Below are 19,426 nucleotides of genomic sequence, written 5' to 3' on the forward strand. Positions count from 1 at the left end.
ATTTTTCCGGTCCCAGGAGATTTAAAGTGAGAGAATAAAGTTACAGGACTGGAGCAGATCGGGATTTAACCGAGTGCTGGCTCAGCACATGCCTTCAGGGTCAGGGTAGGTTGACAAACTGATGTAAAATCTATATTCTTGCTGTGTGGGTTTTGCAGGAACATTCTTGTATTCAAGAACTCGAAGCTCATCACCTTTATGAGTGTGCCTTCAGAGCAAGCGGAGCTGGAAGGAGGAGACACTGATCAAGGAGAGCTGGATCCAAAATCTTTCTCTGATGCGTTTCTAGTTCAGTTTGTTACCAAAGTAATTTGCTGAGAGATGGAACTAAAAGGCAGCCAAAGCTTTTCCGGTTTTTTATGTTGAAGGGTAGCTGAGAACGGCAAGATCTTATTATTTTTATGAAAAGGCTTGCTGATGTTCTCAAAACTATTGGGCTACCTTGTTGGCTGCTGGTGTGGCCTGCCGTGAAGCTGGCAAGGGCAGCCCGCGCATGGGATTTGGATCCATGTTTGGCGCTCCCTTGTCTCACTGCTGGCCCCGTTGCTGTCCTTGAGGTGTTGCATGGCTCTGGAAGCTCTTCTGATGGTGTTGGGATTTTTCCCTGTCTTTTCCCATCACTTTGATGGGGCCTGTCACGACACAAGCAGAGCTCATCGGGGGAAGTCCTGGGTGCTGATGGAAGCAGTTAAGCTGCTGCCTGCGTGCCCAGGTCCGTCCCCACTGGGACAAGCAGGCTGGCTGGCTTGTGTTACAGGGTATGGCCGGGATTCAGGTGGGGATGTTGTTCTCGCCTGCCCTGCTGCTCGATTTAGACAGGGTATAGGGTTTCCTGGAGAACAGGCAGGGCTTGGCTGTGCAGAGAAGCCTCCCTTTACCCATGAAAAGCATAAAGGTTAAAGTGTGCTGCCCAAGTTGTGACAACGGTGTAGCTAGGGAACTGGCGTGCTTGATGCTTTGCCAGATATCCCCAGGACAGGCTGTTTTCCAGCTGCAGCCAACGTAGACTCTGGCTTAAGTTCCTGAATGGGGAGGAAAAAAAAACAACAAACCCACAACCACCACCCCAGCCTGAGGAACCTCTGCAGAGACCTGGAGGGCTCTGCTGGTCATTGGGGCATAGGGTTTTGGACTAAGGCATCTGAAATCCTGCCCTTCATGCAGTACTACACTTCTTTCTCATGAGGGGACTGTCTTCAGCTTATTTCCCTCCGCCCACAGATGAATTTTGTCTTGTAGTGCCCAACATCCATCCCTTTCTTTGGAGAACCATTTCCATGGCTCCCCAGCAAGACTCTCAACTTCGATTCCTCACCTTGTCCTAAGGCTTCACGCCTGGATACCAACCCTAACTCTCGGTGAACGTGTAAGATTGCAAGTGCCCTGGGAAGGCTGGCCAGCTTCCAGACAGGAGCTCCTCCCCTCCTTGGAGAATTTTATCCCAGCTTCCACTGCACTAAACCTTCTGTGGGGCACGGCTGTGGCACATGGGCTCCTGCTCCCCTGAGTGGATGTGCTCATTCTACCTGGGCCTTGCTGGGAGGGTGCAGAGCTGAAGGCTGGCGGAGAAGTGGCAGTGCATGCCTCGAGTGGCACTGGTGGCCTCCAGGTGCCCGGCAGCCCTTGGCCAGAGGAGGGGAGAGACAATTCCAAACTGTACGTTGGCGATGACAGTCGGTGGGCAGAGTCCCCGCTGCCTGAGGCACGACATCTCACCAGTTATTCCTGCTGGTGTGTCCTGCAGAGGCTGAGCTGGGGGGACTCCCGCTTGCCATGGGAGCAGCCGCTGTGCCAGGAACGGGTGTTGTGGGTGCTGACGATTCTCCAACCTCGACACGTACACAACACCATCGGCACTGCTGGTAGGAGCTGTGTGCCTGCTCCTGCGTGATCCCTCTTGGTTCTCATCACATACCAGATCCTGCCCCTGGTCTTGGGAAGAGGGAGGTTCTCCAGCATGGAGCTGGGCTTGCTGAAGCTGGAATGGGAGAGCCCAGGAGCCCCTGGCTGTGTCCAGCCAAGCAAGCATTGCTCTTGCATTGAGGTGGTGGTGGATGCCTGCGCTGCTGGTTTTGCTGTTAGAACCAGCTGGGCTCCAGAGGAGGCAGCTCCAGCCACAAGTTCCACTTTCTCCAAAGCTTAAACCACACCTGGGGGTTGCCTGCGCAGGAGGGCTGTGAGTCATGGCTGGAGGCTGCAGCAGGAGGGGAGGTGGGAAGGGTCCCTTGGCCAGTGCTGTGATCAGGGTTAGCCCTAGCAGCCCTGTCTCACTCCCCTGCTCTCCAGCTGCCACCCGAGGCTGGAGCAGAATCTCTCCCAGGGGTGAGGTGTGTACAAACATTGGGTTGCTGCCCATAGCAGAGGAAGGGCTCGGGGGGAGCCTTTTCTTTCTCCCCTTGCACTGCTCAGTGGTGGTCTCCTCTGCAGTAGGAAGGAGGGCTGTAGTCCTGCCCCACTGGCAGCTCATTTCTGTGTGATGTCCCAGGCCTTTGTGCTCCCCCTGGGAGTTGCCCAGGGGCAGGCAGGACAGCAGCGCCTCCAGGACATGGGGATGGCATGTCCCCATCCTGGCTTGTCTTGCTCTCAACACCATGTGTGAACCACAACTCCTCTGGCAAAGCCAGCCCATGGTGTGCGGAAGCTGGTGGCTTGATGGGAGCCGGGATTTGAAAACGTGGAACAGCCAAGTCCTCTCCCCTGCCTGGACAGCGTTACATCCTCCTGGAAGATGCTGCAGGCAAGGTGAGCACCGCTCCTGGGATGCTGCTGCTGCCTGTGCTGGTGGCCCGTGTGGGAGCAGCCAGGCTCGGTGTCTGGCAGCACTTGGGCCCCACGTGGCCGTGGGATGGAGAGCTCAAGAGGAGAGACCCGGCCGTCAGCTGGCAGGGGCCGAGGCTGGGGGAGCCCGTAGTAATCTCAGCCTCCCTGAGGGCACCCAGCCAATCCCGCTCAGCCCCAGGGAGAGTCCTTCTTCCCAGCAAGTGCCAGCGCTCGGCCCTTCGCTGCCCCAACTGCCAACGGAGCCCCATGGAGGAGCAGGGTGTCCCTGCCTGTACCCAGCTGGGGTAGCACGGAGTGACTGGGAAGGAGATGCCCAGTGCAGGCACCTGCCTGACCCCCAGCAGCCTCTGCCATTTCTTTTTTCTTTTGCTGCGAGCTCCTCTCACTGCTTTATCTCCTGTCACTGAGCCGCAGCCTCCCCTGTCCCCTCCAAAGCAGCACCAGCTGGCGAGGGACCAAGCCCTTCCTCCTCTGCACTGGCATTCCTGCTGCCTTGACATGATAAATGGGTGTTCTGGGTTTTTAATAGTTGGTATTATTGGAGTGCTTTTGCCTGGCAGAGCTGGCTGGGGAGGGCTGGGTCCAGTTACCGGGGGTTCCTCCTGCAGATTCTCCCCCCTCCTGCCCACCTCCGCCCCCAGCAGCAACCCGAGCAGCGTGCCCTTGGTGAGCAAGGCTTTCCTCATCTTAAAGTTCAAAGATTTAAAGTAAACAGGGCTCTGCTGGGCGGGGGAACCAGGCGGAAACCTGGCATGGTCCTTGGGAATCAATCAGCTTCGGGACCCTGTGTGGCCGTGCCCTTGCCCAGCTCTGCTCGTGGTCTCTGCAGCCCCCGGCACACCACAGCCCCCAGTGCCCCCTTCCCCAGGGGTGTTCCATGCCCAGGTTCAGCCCTGTACAGTCCCTGATGCCATGCCCTGGGGTGCAGCACCCTGGCAGCACACATTGCATCTTCAGCAGGGGCTGGCGATGCCCCTGTAGCACCCATCCATAGTCTGACCCCTCCAGCAGAGGTCCCCAGTTCCTTTGTTTCTCTCCCTGATGCCCAAACCCCTTCATTTTCCAGGAAATTGGAATATTTTAACTGGTTTCCGGAGGGGGCTGCAGCCTCTGACTGGGTTCACAGCTGCTGTCACTTTTTCTTTCGGGGACCAGCAGGTGCCACATCGTGCTCGTGGAGTGCGGGGTCCTTCTGGGCTGCTCTCCCCAAGGGCTGGTAATGGTGGGCAGAGCCGGCCACAGCTCAGTGGCTTGGGGGGCCAGCACCATCACTGGCTGCTCCTCGCCACCATCCCCACGGGGTGGCCAGTAGCTGCCTTAGGTCACCTGCGGGCACCTTGGAAGTACTTGGCCCCTTGGAACATGTCCAGTTCAGCCAGACCACCCCCTGGGATGTTTCTGGGGTGCTGCGGTGCCCGGTGCCAGCCCTCCCTGTGGCTCCATCCACTGCCCTGTGTCTGCGCGTCCCTGGCTCGCCGGGGACAGGGAAGAGTGGCGTGTCCTTTGAACGGGCTCCAGCAGTGACAGGTGCTGGGAAAGGCGAAGCGGGATGGCTCCCGCTGCTGTAAAGGATCCTCCTCTGCCCGCACTAATCCGGCTCCGTTACACCCCAGATAGAAGAGGCTGCTCCCTCCGGGCGCTGCCACAGTGCGGATGCTGCCCTCCTGACCGCCCTCCGCACCGGGACCCAGGTAAAGAGTACGGGGGGGTCCCCTGTGGCCACCCACTCGGGGCATGGCGGTGGGGGATACTGGGGAGAGCAGAGACCCCAGCCCCGGAAGGAACACCTCAGTTCCCACGGTCTCCCCGTGCTGAGCTGCAGGTCCTGGGAATGCTCAGCTGGGAACCAACTGCTTATAGTTCCTTTCCCAGTAAGACCACCAAGTGACTCCCTTGTTGCTGGGATGGTCGCTGGTGGGTTTATTCCAGGCCTGGGCTATCCTGGCCTCTGGATGGTTGCATAGGCTGTGCAGTGGGGGGTGTTTTGGGACAGAGTGAGGGGAGGAGGCTGGGCAGGGAGGGGCAGTGGAGTCTGGGTCAGAGTGGGGATTTGGGGATCGGATGCTGGGCTGGAGGGAATGGGGTGACAGCTCGTGCTGGCAGCTCATGCAGGTTCACGGGCACCAACAGGTTGCCTTGGTGGGGACCGCTCGGACAGGAGCTGTGGTGCCCAACGGGCAGCGCTGGTGGCTGTTGAGGCTGGGGGTTCGTGTGACACCTGGAGGAGACGGGGCTCTGCCTGTGTAGCTGGACCTGCCTGTGTGGTTCAGGGTGGGCAGTGGTGGGGCCATGCCAGGGATGTTCACCTCACCTGATCCCCACCCCACTGGTCTGGGGACAGAGATGCCGTCTCCTGCCCCGCCATGGAGGGACGTGGCCTTGACTTGGCAGCCTGGCTGCACCGCGCTGGCTGTTTGCACGCCGGAGACCCCGTGGCAGCGACAGGTGCCGGCGTCAGGCCATCGATCAGTCACCGCCGAGCAGATACCGGGGCACAATGGGATGGTGCAAGGGACCACCAGCCACGTGGGGCCCCCGGCTCGGTGCCACACACTGGGCGGCGGGGGCACAGCTCCCGGCTGGGTGGCAGCAGCCACTGCCCACATCTCCCTGTGCCCCTCTGCAGGGCGTTGGGTCTGGGGAGCCCTCAGCTTCTGTCTTCTCTCCCACAGGAGCCTCAACGAACCAGGAGCACCGCAGGGAAGCTGCCTCCTGCCCGGAGAGTCCTGATGGAGCCGGGTGGTGGGGCGGGCAGCGTGCCCGGCACTGGGGGGGCTGGTGGCATGGCCCCCCCTGAAGCAGACGGCAGCACAACCGAGCCGGTCCCAGTGGCTCCGCAGGCTGCCCAGCCCCAAGGGGGGACCGTGCCGGCTGCCACCAAGGTGCAGGATGGAGGGAAGGACAAGACCAGGCAGGAGAAGGCTTCGGCTGCTGCTGTGGCTCAGGATGGGGCACAGGCAGAGCCTGGGAAGGAGAAGGCTGTGGGAGATGCTGGAGGAGGGAAGGCAGAGCCCGTGGGGGAGACAGCCCCGGCTGCTCCAGAGCCCCAGGATGGAGGGAAGGCAGCGCCATCAGAGGAGGAGTCTTCAGCTGCGCAACATGATGGAGGACAGGCAGCACCCACAGAGAAGAAGGTGCTGGCTGCTGCCGAGGCCCAGGATGGAGGGAAGGATGAGCCTGGGAAGAAGGCTCCAACTGCAGCACAGACTGAAGGAGGGAAGGCAGCACCCATGGAGGGGAAGGTTCTGGCTGCAGCAGAGGCTCAGGATGGAGGGAAGGAGAAGCCCAGGGAGGAGAAAGCTCCGGCTGCGGGAGAGCCTGAAGCAGGGCAGGCAGTACCTGTGGAAGGGAAGGCTCCAGTTGCAGCAGAGGCTCAGAATGGAGGGAAGGATGAGCCCAGGAAGGACCAAGCCCCTGGTGGGTTAGAGGCTGAGGGTGGTGGAAAAGCAGAGCCCATGGAGGAGAAGGCTCCAGTTGCAGCAGAGGCTGAAGGAGGGAAGGCAAAGCCCAAGGAGGAGACAGCCTTGGCTACAGTACGGGCTCAGGATGGAGGCAAAGAAGAGCCTCCAAAGGAAAAAACCACAGCTGCTGCAAACGAGAAGGTCCCAGCTGCTGTAAAGGCTCAGGATGGAGGGAAGAAAGCTGCAAAGGCAGAGAAACCCCCAGCTGATAAAAAGCCTGTAAAGGACAAGGCTCCATCTGCTGCAAAGGAAAAGGCTCCAGCTACTGTAAAGGCTAAGAATGGAGAGGATAAAGCAGCAAAGGCAGAAAAAGACCCAGATGCAAAAAAGGCTCAAGATGGAGGCAAAGAGGAGCCTGCAAAGGAGAAGGCCCCAGATGCTGCCAAGGCTCAGGATGGAGAGAAGACAGCAGCAAAGGCAGAGAAAACTCCAGCTGCAAAAAAGCCTCAAGATGGAGGCAAAGAAGAGCCTGCAAAGGAGAAAACCACAGCTCCTGCAAAGGAGAAGGCCCCAGATGCTGCCAAGGCTCAGGATAGAGAGGAGACAGCAGCAAAGGCAAAGAAAACTCCAGCTGCGAAGAAGGCTCAAGATGGAAGCAAAGAAGAGCCCACAAAAGAGAAAGCCCTGGCTGCTGCAAAGGTGCAGGATGGAGAAAAGAAAGCTGCAATGGTGGAAAAAACCACAGCTGCTTCAAAGGCTAAGGATGGAGGCAAAGAAGAACCTGCAAAGCAGAAAGTCCCAGCGGCTGCAAAGGAGAAGGCCATGGCTGCTGCAAAGGCTCAGGATGGAGGGAAGAAAGGTGCAAAGGTGGAAGCCCCCCCAGCTGCTGCAGAGGCTGGGAATGGAGGCGAGGAACCCACAGAGACAGCGGCCATGGCTGTTGTGAAGGCTCAGGGTGAAGGGGAGAAAGCGGCAAAGGCAGAGGAGACGGAAGAGCAGCGGCAGCCGAGGGGCCCCGAGCCCCCGCGCCCGGTTCTGCTGCAGAGCCTGAGCTGCCCGGCCACCTGCCAAAGGTACCCCCGCACCCTCCTGGGATGGGGTCCCCTCTCCTCGCTGCTCCCTGGGGAGCCCCGGGTCCCTCTGGGCAGAGGTGGGCGCTGGGCTCGGGGGGCTGCTGGTTGGAATCTGCTCACCTCCTGCTCCTGCTTCCAGGGAGGAGCAGCCCTGGGTGGAGGCGGCAGCAATGGAGATGATACCAGAAGAGACCACAGCGGTGGGGCAGAGAGAGGGTCCAGCAGAGCCTGGTCCTGCCCCGCCAGCCCTGGGGGACCTGCAGCCCTCAGAGCCACCCATCCCTGCGGAGAGCCCTGGAACCCCACAGGAGAGGACATTGCCTAGCGTTGTAGGGCAGCCCCCTGATCCCGTCGGGGCTGCAGAGCAGCCTGGCACTGGGTGGCAACCATCTTCGATACCAGCAGAGCCACCCCCCAGCCCCTACCTCACCCCCGATTTTGGGAAGGAAGACCCTTTCGAGATACTGGGTAAGGCTATGAGGTTCCTGCCTTGTCCTTGCACCCCAGGACCCTCTGTGGGACGGCAGCCTGGGGTCCCCCATGGCCTTGCCTGCTGCCTGCGCTGCCCTCCCATGCTGCTGGCTCATGCTCTTGGCTGGTCGCCTGCCCGGTGGCCTTCGAGCTCCTGTTTCACTGTAAACAGGGCTAAATGCGTCGCATCCCCTCCCCGGGCTGCTCCGGCCGGAGCTGCCCGGGAGGAAGAGGAGCCTGGGGAGTGACAGCCACCGCCTGACTGGTGGCAGGGGACAGAGTGTCCCCGTGTCCTGCACCGCTGTCCTTGCAGGGATGGGGAGGCTGCACCGAGCCCGGGGGCGGTGGGTGCTGGTGGGACTCCCTGCGAGGCCGGCTCCAGGATGGGTGGCCCGGGACGGGGTGCCTGGGGTGCACCGGGAGTGGGGTCCGTCCTGGGAGGGCGAGCAGGAGGTGGTGGCGTGGAGGGGTGGTGGCCCAGGGAGGGTGACACACAGCAGCATGGCCTGGAGAGGGCGAGCGTGACACGCGGGATGGTGGGGAGCAGGTGTGCAGCGGGGTGGGAGCCTATGGGGTATCATACAGCTGGGGGGTACGTGTGTGTGTGTTTGTGTGTGTGCCATGCAGTGGGGTGCCATGCAGCAGGGCGATGCAGCGGGCAGTGGCGAGGGACCCGTCGGGGGGATGCTGCCTCCCCCGGTGCTGCAGGCAGTCAGGAGACCCTGATTTGCAGCCAGGCAGTTGGTACCTGGCCGCATCCTGCACCCACAGGCTTGGCTGGGTTGTGCCACTGGGTGCCTTCACCCTGCACCGGGGTGCGCTCCCATCCTGGAGCACCCCAGGATGCCCAGCAGTGGGGTCTCCCAGCTGGGCACCTCCTCTTCTCACCTCACACCTCCTCTCTGGGCAGATGACGTCCCTCCACCGCCTGCGCCCTTCACACACCGCATTGTCACCCTGCGGTCTGCCAGCATCAGCTCCCAGTACAACCTCAGCTCCAAGGAGATCCTAGGAGGGTAAGGAGGGGTTTGGGGAGGATGTGGGATGTCCCGCTTTCCCCTGGCACTGCCCTGGGTAGTCATCCAGCCTTGGGAAATGGTCTTGGATCGATGGGACTTCTCTGGCCATGACGGGTTGCTGCCTCAGGCAGGATGGATGCAGAGGGGAGCGTGGGGCAGCACCCCAGAGCAGTGTGGGGGTCCCCAGAAGCCTGGGCAGCTCATGGCATAGGCATGTCTCCCTCTGTCCCTCCCCAGGGGCAAGTTTGGGGAAGTTCACACATGCACGGAGAAGCAGACGGGGCTCAAGCTGGCGGCCAAAGTGATACGGAAGCAGGGCGCCAAGGACAAGGTCTGACCGATGTCAGGGTGGGGGGCTTCTCCTGGCCGTGGTGCCACTAGCAAGTGGCATGGCCAAGATAGTGGGTGGCATTGTTGTGCTCGGTGTGTCCCCAGTGCTGTGGCACAGCCTGTCCCAGTGCTGGTGGCTTGGCCAGGGCTGACACCCCGCACCACCATGGGGCTCATTGTGCAGGAGATGGTGCTGCTGGAGATTGACGTGATGAACCAGCTGAACCACCGCAACCTCATCCAGCTCTATGATGCCATCGAGACGCCCCGGGAGATCATCCTCTTCATGGAGTTGTGAGTGCCAGGGTAGCATTGTGTGAGGGCCAATACTTGGGTGAGGAGCACCATTGCAGGGGATGCTCCAGGAATGGGGCAGATGGGCCAGTCCCTGACCAAGCAGAAGGGGTTGACCCCAGGGAATGTCCCTCACCTCACCCGTTCCCTCTCGGGCACCTCATCATCTCACAGTGATCTCGGAGGCAGCCCTGGGCTCTGCCTGGCTGGGACAGCATCTCAGCTGTGTGAGGGTAGAGATGACCAAAGTTCTTCCCACACAGCTCCTTTTCCCACTGCCCATTTGCTCCAGGGAGGCTGGGGCTGTGCTGGGGCTCATCTGCTCTACAAACCCCGGTGAAGCTGGGATGTCCTGGACAACATGCCTCCGTGCCTGCCTTGTGGGTGGTTGTCTAATCCCAGCACACATGCATCCCATCGTGGCTCTGCTCAGCCTCTACACCAGCACCTCCATGGTGGGGCTGGGCTGGAGGTCCCCGGGGTGGGCAGGGGGCTGTGCAGGAGGGTAGCATGGGACAGGGAGCCCCAGGTGACCCTGTGGTCCATCCTTGCGCAGCGTGGAGGGTGGTGAGCTCTTCGAGCGGATTATCGATGATGACTACCACCTGACGGAGGTGGACTGCATGGTGTTCGTCCGGCAGATCTGCGAGGGCATCCGCTTCATGCACCACATGCGTGTCCTCCATCTTGACCTCAAGGTGCTGGGCTGGGGGTGTCAGCAGGGGCTGGGGGTGACAGCAGGGACCAGGGGTGACAGCAGGGGCTGGCCACTGCTTGTGGGGATGGGGGAGGCCAGGGCACAGGAGGACAGCGGGTGTTTGCAGACAGTGAAGAGTGCTGCGTGCTGGCCCAAGACCTGCCGTGCCTGTGAGAGCAGCATGTCCCCAGCACTGGCCAGCAGCGGGAGGGACACCTGCAAGTCAGTATCAGTCCAGCACAGGTCACCCACAGGACCCAGATGCACTGGGGACATCCCGTCTCGGCGGTGGGACAATGCTCTCTTTGTCCCCACAGCCCGAGAACATCCTCTGCGTCGCTGCCACCGGGCACATGGTGAAGATCATCGACTTTGGGCTGGCTCGAAGGTGTGATCTTCTCCCCTTGACTCTGTCCCTCCTCCCTGTCCCTCTCCCACCCTTCAGCTCCACTTGCCCTTGGTGCGTTGGGAGCCCCAGGACCTGCTCTGGGCTGTGGCTTTGGCCATGGTTGCCAGCTCCAGCACTTCCTGGCTGATACGGGAGTGCTGGGGAGGGCAACACCTGCCGGGAGGGGGGCAGCAGTTTGGGGGAGCAGCCTGTCCCCCTCCTGCTGATTCGCCCACCCTGGTTGCAGGTACAACCCCCAGGAGAAGCTGAAGGTGAACTTTGGCACCCCTGAATTCCTCTCTCCTGAGGTGGTCAACTACGAGCAGGTCTCCTACTCCACGGACATGTGGAGCATGGGCGTCATCACCTACATGCTGTACGTCAGAGCTGTGCCAGGGGGGGCCTAGTGCTGTGCCAGGGTGGCAGGGCAGAGCTCACCCGGGCATGGAGCCGTTCCCAAGACACATATACCCTGGGCACCCAGCTGCTTGGTGGGCTGGTGGAGGGTGCTAGATGGGGAAATAGCCAGGTGGGGCTGGGGGCTGGGGGGCAGCAACTGGGGCCATGTCTGTGTCTGTGGCCATGTGTGCAGGCAGGGAACAGCTCATGCACACACTCAGCATGGTTCCAGCAGCCTCACACCACCTCCCCACTCGGGGCCGTGCCGTTTTGCTCCCCAGGGCAGCCCCAGCCAGGTTTGCTCCATTCTGGGGGGTTTTGGAGATGCCACAGCCTGAGGGCACCCAACTCCCTGTGCCCGCAGGCTCAGCGGCCTCTCCCCATTCTTGGGTGACAACGACACAGAAACGCTCAACAATGTCCTGGCTGCCAACTGGTACTTCGATGAGGAGACCTTCGAGAGCGTCTCCGATGAGGCCAAGGACTTTGTCTCAAACCTCATCATCAAGGAGAAAAGGTGCGAGGCCGGCAGCAGCTGTAGGGGTCCTAGGGTGGGCATCCCCAGAGCTGTGTGTCCAGTCCTTGGGTACCACGTACTGCCCTCTGCCCTGGGACCAGCAGCATCCACTGGTGTCTTGTGCCAAATGAGCCTTGCAGGGCCCTGCCCTGGCTGCTGGCTGTCCCCGGCAGAGCCCTGCATCCCTCCAGGGCCACCTGCTCTAAGCAGGACGTATTCTACCATTCAGGATCCTGCCCAGCCCCACCAGTCCCTGGGCACATCCCTCCAGCTGGTTCCTGCAGTTTTCTGGAGTTTTGGGGCTCTTGGGTGGCTGGAGAAGGGGGTGGTTGGGGGAGAGGGGTTCAAGCAGGGGTGACCCAGGCTCTTCTCGCCCCCAGTGCCCGGATGAGTGCTGGCCAGTGCCTGCAGCATCCCTGGCTCAACAACCTGGCAGAAAAAGCCAAACGCTGCAACCGCCGGCTCAAGTCCCAGGTGCTGCTCAAGAAATACGTCATGCGACGGCGCTGGAAGGTGCATGGGGTGCAGGGCTGGCACGGGGATGGGGGTCAATGACACCTCGGGGAGCTGGTGGGGGGACTGCCAGCCTCTGCCCATACCGGTGGATGGCATCTGGGATGGCTCTGTCTCACTGTGCTGCCGGTAGTCAGGTCACAAGGGCTGGAGACCGCTGAACCTGGAGGAAAGGCTCCTCCAGCACCAAGGTCTTTATGTGGGTGTTCCCATGGTGGGACCCCTCGAGTATAGGTGCCTTCGTGTTGGTCTCCTCTGAGCCAATCTAAAAAGCACCTTTTAGAGGCAGGAGTGGTGTTGGGACAGACTATAGTGGATGATGCCCAGCATCAGACCTGTGCATCCCCCTGCCCCGTGCTCCCCTCCCACGCAGCCTGGCTGAATGGGTGCCCGGGTGGCTGCCTAGTCCCCAGCCTGGCTCCTCGCCAGCCCCGTGAGCGGGATCTGGCTCAACTTCCAGAGCTGCAGCCCTCATGGTAGGATGAGCATCTCTCCTCTTCCCCTTTTACAGAAAAACTTCATTGGGGTGTGTGCTGCCAACCGCTTCAAGAAGATCACCAGCTCAGGGTCGCTGACAGCGCTGGGTGTCTGAGCAGGGGCCCCCGGGGGAGCCTGAGCTACGTGTGAGTCAAGGCCAGAGAAGAATTGCTTGAGAGGGGCTGCCAAGCCCCCGGCTGGGGCCATGTCCAAGTCCCTCATCAGTCTTGCTTCTGGACAGCAACAGGACCTCGCTGGGGTTGGCCCCTGCCCACTTCCCAACACAGGGGCCATGGGCTGGAGCCATGCAGCCCCCTCCCTGCCTGTGCTGCTGCCAGATGGCTGCTCTGGACCCTGCAGCGTATGCTGCACCCCTACTCCACATCATCACCCCCTTCTCTGCCGTGTCTGCCACCCTGCCCTGGCACCCAGCAGCTGTGGGACTGCTCGGGGACCAGGACCCTGCTGGACTCCTCACCCACACATGCTGCTGCAGAGCTGCTCTGCTGAGCTCGTCCCGCCCTGGGAAGCATTGCTGCACGGGGAACCCACTGCTGGGGACACCAGCATCACCCTCCAGGTCTCCAGCCCTCCCCATTCCCATCCAGCCAATGCTTCCATCTGGACTTCCTTGGACTGCTCCTGAGCGGTGGTTTCTGATCTCATCCCTGGCCTGGCTGCACAATGCCCGACCCACAGCACCTCTGCTCCACTCGCGCTTCCTTCCCATGGCCTCGGAGGAGAAAGGCTGGCCCAGGCTGAGCCCTGCTGCCTGGGCCGCCCTGCGTGCTTACCGCTACCTCGGACCCAAGACTTGCATGCTCTGCCTGTAAATGCTGCAGCCCTGCCCTGCCCTCGCTGGACCCCGAGCTGCCCGACCTCCCTTCCTGGCACCACAGCTTGGCATGGGGATGCCAGAGGGCAGGTGTGGATCCTCACCCCGGTGCTTATGGCACCGGAGGTGCCGAAGCGCCTCCTCCCTGGCCAGCCGGGTGTGCGGGAGCGGAGCTGGCCCCGAGCTGCTGCTCGCACAGGAAGGGAGGAAGCGATGAGCACACTTCCAGCAGCATCCCCAGCTGGGAGCCAGCGAGGGAAGAAGGAGCCTTTGTGTTCCTCCTGCCCTCCCTGCCCTTCGGCTCTGCCAGCGGGGGAAAAACACAACCTCTGTTTCACCCGTCCCCGCCAGATCAAGATGAGCGAGGCGTCCTAATGCAGAGCAGCTGGACCGCGCTCCCCGGCTCCCGCGAGCATCGCTCCGGCCCCGACCACCAACACACAGGAACTGCCGGTCGGCGGCTGTGGCCGCCAGCTCCCCCCACCACGTGCGGGGGCTCCCTGGGACCGGCCAGGCCGGGGGAGGCGGGTGCTGCCCCCGCTCCTCTGCCTCACCCCGTCCCTCTTCCCCTCTGCCAGCACCCCTCGGGGCTCCCCGGCGCTGCCAGAGGATGGGCAGACCCCGGGCTTTGCAGCTTCCAGCCTTGCCCGCTGTGGGAGGGGATGGGGGGGCTGGCAGGGGGTCCCGGGGTCCCAGGCTCCCCCTGCCCTCCAGCTTTGGCTTTTGCTGTGGCTGAGCACCCCCAATCCAGGGCTATGTGTTTGCTCCGGGGCCGCTTGTGCCCTCTGCTCACCAGGGAGAGACGGGGGGAGGCATCAGCCCCCCCCCCCCCCAGCCTCTGCTGCAGCAGGTGAAGGGACTTTGGGTTCGTCCCCATTTGGCAAGGGACACGGCTCACAGGGTCCTGCCCAATGCCGGAGTCCTGGCTGGCTCTCGCCTTCTTGTAAATAAATGTACAGGTCTGTCTGCAGCCTGTGCCTGCCCTGCTTCTCTGGGGGGGGCCCCTACTGACCCCCTCCTTGGGCCACTGCTCCTGCCTGCATGGGCTGTGCAGCCACGGTCTGAGGGCTGCAGATAAGCGAGGGGGGGGACAGGAAGCAACGTCTCATCCCCAGGGTAGAGGGGACAGAGAGGGGCTGCGGCTGTGCTGGAGACAGGGACCACCTGGTGAATCCCAGGCAGGGCTGCGCAGCCCACAGTGTGGGGGGGACTGGTCTCTGCACCCCGTGGTTGTGCAGCTGCGACCAGCTCTGAGCACCTCAGGGTGCTGGGGGAAAGGGAGAGGGAGGGAGGGAGGGAGGGATGGATGGAGGGATGGATGGATGGATGGATGGATGGATGAAGGGATGGGTGGGTAAATGGTCAGATGGTCAGAGATGTCCTCACAGCTTCAGCATCTGCCCAAGTCGGGTGGGATGCCCAGGCTGAGTGCTCCTCTGCCCGGTGGGGCTGTGGCTGGTCCTGAAGCGGTTAAGGCTGCCCAGGCCCGGACGCCGGCTCCCACCGCGGGCGTCCCTCCCAGCCGCTTCCTGCCGGCAGCCTTTGACCGGTTCCTGTCGGTGACCACCCTTGTGGGCCTGGACGCCAAAACGGCCCCATCTGGTTTGAGTTACGCTCTGCGGCGGTGACGTCTCCTTCCTGCCTGGCCCCGGGAGCTGCGCGTTGCCCTGGCCCCGACATGCCACAGGGGCTGCAAGGCCCCGGCATGGGGTGGCTCATGGAGCTCCCAGCTGGGCTGTTGTCCCCAGACACCCTTGGGGCCCCGAGCCGCTCTGGGAGTATCAGTTCCTGGACACTGCATGTGGATCCGTGGCATGGGGATGCATGGACACCAGCACATCCCAGTGCCCCAAGCCCAGGATGGGTGACCCACCACCCCACAGCCTGGTTTGGCATCCCCAGTCCCCTCCTTTCCCATCCCAGGACCCCATGGAGGCACCCGTTGGGGATGGAGGAGTGGGGCCACGGGGCTGACATCTGCGACCCCATCCCATGCTCCTGGCTGAGGGGCAGGACAGGGCTTGGGAGCCCCCCAAAGCCCCAGGGAGGCGACCCTGCTGGGGCTGATGGGCATGGTGACGGAGCTGGTCCTGGTCCAGCACAGGCCATGGCAGCTGGTGTCATCCCTTGTGTGAGGGTGTCCTCATCACCACTACAGACACACAGCGCAGTGTGGTGTCCACAGCATCCGCCCCTGGAACCTGGAGCACTCGCACAGAGCAGGACCCTTTCTCCATCCCTGCCTCCACCCTGAACTTGTGGCACCCCCTCACCAACACAAGGAGCGAAGGGGAGCGGGCAGACCTCCTGCAGCGGCGGCACCTTTGCTCCGTTACCGGGTGCAGCCCGGTCCCCGGTCACGGCACAGCCCATACTGGGAGCGGGAGAGCGGGCGGGGGGCCAGGCCACCCACCACGAACCGGGAATGAGCCGGGGCGGAGGCAGGGCAGGGAAAGCAGCGGGCCCACGGCCGGGAGCCAGGAACCGGGGCAGGCGCGGAGAAGGGGAGCACCGGGAGAGCGGATGCCCAGGGCGGTGCAGGCAGCTGAGCTCTGGAGGACCATGGGGACCCTGAGTGCTGCAGCTCGGGGTGGGCAATGAGATGTGCCACGCCATGCCACGCTGCTCCCAGCGCAGGGACCCCGTGCGGGGCCGGGGCTACTTGTTCCCAGGCGATGGTGGGAGCCGGGGCGGGCGATGGGCCCGGCCGCGCTGCGTGGGAACCAGACGGCCCCTGGGCACGGCTGCGGCGCTCGCTTCCTCCCGCGCCCCCGGGGACCGGCGAAGGAGGGGGCTGAGGTCAGCCGCGCTCGCCGCCGGCCGCTCTGGAGACGCCAGCATGATGTAGGCGCTTAAATATTGTTTTTCACTGGGGAGGGAGAAAAAAAAAAAAAGAGAGAGAGAAAAAAGAGAGGCCCAGGGCCGAGTGGCTGTCCCCGATGACGAAGGGCGGCCCCCCTCTGCCCTGCCCGGGTCTGGGACACGGCCATGGCCCAGCAGCAGCCGTCTGGGGGCTGATAACGGGGCTGACGTGGCTGCGGTGCTTCCCGGTCCCCGAGTGACGCCAGCACCGTCCCTCGGTGCCAGCGCAGCCCCCACAGAGACCCTTCATGATGAGCCAAGCTGGGGTCCTGCTGGTCTTGGGGGCTGGGGAGGGGGAGCTCTGCCACACAGAACGTGGGGAGCCCCCGCTAACCTGGCGTCCTCCCACCATGGCTGTGCCATGGGTTCTGGGCATTGCTGCTCCTGGGGTCTCTCCTCTCTCTGGCTGGTGTGGGCAGGATGGGGGCATAGGCCCCCACTTTACCAGCATCACTCTGGCCCCGCTCCAGTGCTGTGGAGATGCTGGCTCAGATGTCCCAGCAATGCGTGGGAAGAGGCTAGTAGCCAGGTCCCAGCCCGGGGCTGTGTGGGGATATCTGCCCACTCTGGTGCCCCCCAAACAGCCAGGCTGGTTGGGGCAAGCCCCCGTGTCAAGCCTGGTGCCAGCAGTGGTGACTCACACGGTGCCTCCTCACCGGCAGCCGCCCAGCGTGATTCAGGTCAGAGGAATCCTCTTTTCCCAGCCATTCCCATTACAGCCGCAGCCCCTGGCACAGCCCAGCTTTGGGGGGTGCCCTGGCCTTGGGGTGTCTGCAGGGACCTGGTGGGACCCCAGCTGGGCACCAGCACAACCCTGCGCAGGAACACAGAGGGGAGGGAGACCTTTCCCCTCAAGAGCAGAGCCCCCACACTGTGCCACTGCCCCCCGCTTTTACCCAGCATCTCTCTGGGGCCATGCTGGGGCGCGAGCAGGGCCAGATGCTGAGGCTGGTGCCAGTTGTGCCATGTGTGGCACCCGGGGTGAAGCCAGGCACTTTGAGCAGTCTCAGGCGCAGGGAGACAGCAACGGGGCTCCACAGGGTCTCGCTCCTGCCGCAGTGCATCCCCCTGCCCCTCACGGACAGGGTTCCTTCCTGCTACCCCGGGACAGGGCTTCAGGGGCTCCTGGCCCTGCATTGCAGCAGGACCTTGTCCCCAACATCTCCCAGGGACATGGGGCCTGGACGCGGGTGCTCTGACCCAGGCCATTCCCTGTCCCCCCACAGCCTTGGTGTCCAGCCAGTGATCACCAACGGAGGGGTCAGTGGGATGAGGGCTGAACCGGGTGGCCTTGGGGACGCACGTGCCTCAGCCAGCACCCGAGCTGGGGCAAAGGGTCCCCAGCTTGCCCCTGCCCCCTGCCCACCCCAAATGGGGCGCAGAGACCACAGAGGCAGCATTGGGGAACATGCTTTATTTGGTGTTGGGACTGGGGGTGTCCCGGGGTGGGCCAGTCCCTCACTCGAAGAAGAACATGCCGGGTGTCCGGTAGAGGCAGGGAGGCAGCCCCAGGGAGTAGCCGTTCCCCCCCTGCAGTGGGATTGTGCCCCCCGGCCCCCATGGCTCCTTCTGCTCACCTGCCCGCAGCCCTGTGGCCCCAAAGGGTGCCTGGCGGGGGGTGGTGGGTGCTGGGGGGCCCGCTGCCAGGAGATGCTCCAGCGCCGCGCCGCATGGCCGCTCCTTCATGCAGAAGCTCAGCGCCTGCACCCGGCATTGGTAGCTGCTGCCCAGCGCCTCAGGCCCTGACCGGCCAAAGGAGCTGAAAACTGGCAGGGGGGGCTGTGCGTAGCCCTCCCCCTCCAGGAAGCAGGATCCCCCTGTCCTGCCCGTGCCCAGGAGGGTGCCAGGGAACGCGGGGGGCACCTGCCCAAAGGGCTGGCCTGGACCCAGCCCAGAGGTGGCTGTCTCCTCACCCTCCAGCTGCCCTGGGGGGGTTCCTGGGGGGGCTGGGGAGTCCTGCGGGGGGTCCCTGGGCTGGGTGGGCAGCAGGGCGGGCAGCAGGGCAGGGTGCGGTGCTGGGCGCTCACCGGGCAGTGGGTACTGACCTGGCCGGGGCAGCTGCAGCGCTGCCGGGAGCCCCCCGAAGACAGTCTCCTTGGGTGGGCGGCTCTCCGGGGGGGCGAAGAATTGCCCCTTGGACTGTGGTGTGTCCGGCAGGTACAGGCAGGGCTGCCTGGCCTTGGGCGGCTGCCGCCGGGTGCAGGGCTCGGTGCACCCCGGCACCCCGGCACCCTCAGGCAGCGTGGCAGGGCTCGGCAGTTGCCCTGTGGCCATCGGGGAGGCATAGCCCCCCTCTGCCTTCCCCTCCTCGGGCAGCGGGGCAGCAGGTGGCCCCCGTGCCCGGTGCCTGGGGGTCTTCCCACGCCCCTCGTCCCCCTCGGTGCCCGGTGCATCCCGGAGGCCCCTCTTCCTGGTGAAGCGCCGGCGCCGCCGCAAGAAGCTGCCGTTCTCGAACATGTTGTAGCAGTCGGGGTCGAGCGTCCAGTAGTTGCCTTTGCCTGGCTTCTTGTCGTCGCGGGGCACCTTGACGAAGCACTCGTTAAGGGAGAGGTTGTGGCGGATGCTGTTCTGCCAGCCCTGCTTGTTCTCGCGGTAGAAGGTGAAGCGGCCCATGATGTAGCGGTAGATGCCGCTGAGGGTGATGCGCTTCTCCGGTGCGCTCTGGATGGCCATGGTGATGAGGGCGATGTAGCTGTAGGGCGGCTTGGTGGCCTCGGAGTTGGGGAAGGGGCCGCCGGCCGGCTCGGGGGCCGGCGGGCTACGCAGCGCCGTGTCGCCGACGGGGAGGTCCGGCTGCATCCTCCCGGCCGGCCGCAGCCTTCCCGCTCTGCTGCACGGCCCCCGGCACGGCCCGTTAAAACCCGCCAGCGGCCCAGCCTCCTGCGGCCGGCCGGCGAGGGGGCGGCGGGCCCCTCCTCTCCGGGGCCGCCCAGGGCGGAGCGGGGCTACGCTTGTCCAGCGCTGGTCCCTGCGGACAGATGGATGGACGGACGCGCCGCCAAGGCCGGCGGCCAGCAGCCATCGCCTCCGGGGCTGGCACGGTTGTGGCCTCCCCGGGGCAGGGGCGGGCAGCGCTGGCCTCGGCCAAGCCCCGGGCATGGCCCCCGGCTTCCCCGGCCCCTCTTCCCACGGGAGGTTCCCACGACCTGGGTCTCATCCTGCCCTGCCCACGGAGAGCAGCCGGGCCCCAGCTAGGGATGGTGGGGCGCTGTGAGGGGGGCTGCTGGCAGGGCTGGGGCTGCTGCCAGCCCTCGTGTCCCCACCTGCCCCCTGCCCACCCCAGTGTCACAGCCCCCCCCTCTTCATCCGGTTGTGCCGGATCCCGTGCACCATGCCAGATCCCGTGCACCATGCCGGAGATCCCTGCTC

General features: G+C 63.6%; 2 protein-coding genes across 2 annotated transcripts; one reads left to right on the plus strand and one right to left on the minus strand.

Moving 5' to 3' along the window:
• Positions 1-4,431: 4,431 nt before the first annotated feature.
• MYLK2 (myosin light chain kinase 2) lies at positions 4,432-14,164 on the plus strand. Its single transcript, XM_074157234.1, has 12 exons — positions 4,432-4,472; positions 5,454-7,255; positions 7,395-7,723; positions 8,637-8,742; positions 8,983-9,076; positions 9,260-9,369; positions 9,926-10,067; positions 10,384-10,454; positions 10,702-10,830; positions 11,218-11,370; positions 11,751-11,883; positions 12,395-14,164. The coding sequence occupies exons 2-12, from the start codon at positions 5,511-5,513 to the stop codon at positions 12,473-12,475; spliced, it is 3,093 nt and encodes a 1,030-aa protein (XP_074013335.1). The 5' UTR covers positions 4,432-4,472; positions 5,454-5,510; the 3' UTR covers positions 12,476-14,164.
• A 3,351-nt stretch (positions 14,165-17,515) lies between these two features.
• On the minus strand, positions 17,516-18,856 carry FOXS1 (forkhead box S1). Its single transcript, XM_074157504.1, has one exon. It carries the CDS (start codon positions 18,854-18,856, stop codon positions 17,516-17,518), a length of 1,341 nt encoding a protein of 446 aa, XP_074013605.1.
• Between the last annotated feature and the right edge of the window lie 570 nt (positions 18,857-19,426).

The sequence above is a fragment of the Numenius arquata genome, chromosome 12, assembly GCF_964106895.1.
Source record: "Numenius arquata chromosome 12, bNumArq3.hap1.1, whole genome shotgun sequence".
NCBI lineage: Eukaryota > Metazoa > Chordata > Aves > Charadriiformes > Scolopacidae > Numenius > Numenius arquata.

Coding starts and splice junctions, on each gene's coding strand:
- FOXS1 (XM_074157504.1), bottom strand. CDS start 18,856: ATGCAGCCGGACCTCCCCGTCGGCGACACGGCGCTGCGTAGCCCGCCG.
- MYLK2 (XM_074157234.1), top strand. CDS start 5,511: ATGGAGCCGGGTGGTGGGGCGGGCAGCGTGCCCGGCACTGGGGGGGCT. Junction 7,256..7,394: donor TGCCCGGCCACCTGCCAAAG/GTACCCCCGCAC, acceptor TCCTGCTTCCAG/GGAGGAGCAGCCCTGGGTGG. Junction 9,370..9,925: donor ATCATCCTCTTCATGGAGTT/GTGAGTGCCAGG, acceptor ATCCTTGCGCAG/CGTGGAGGGTGGTGAGCTCT.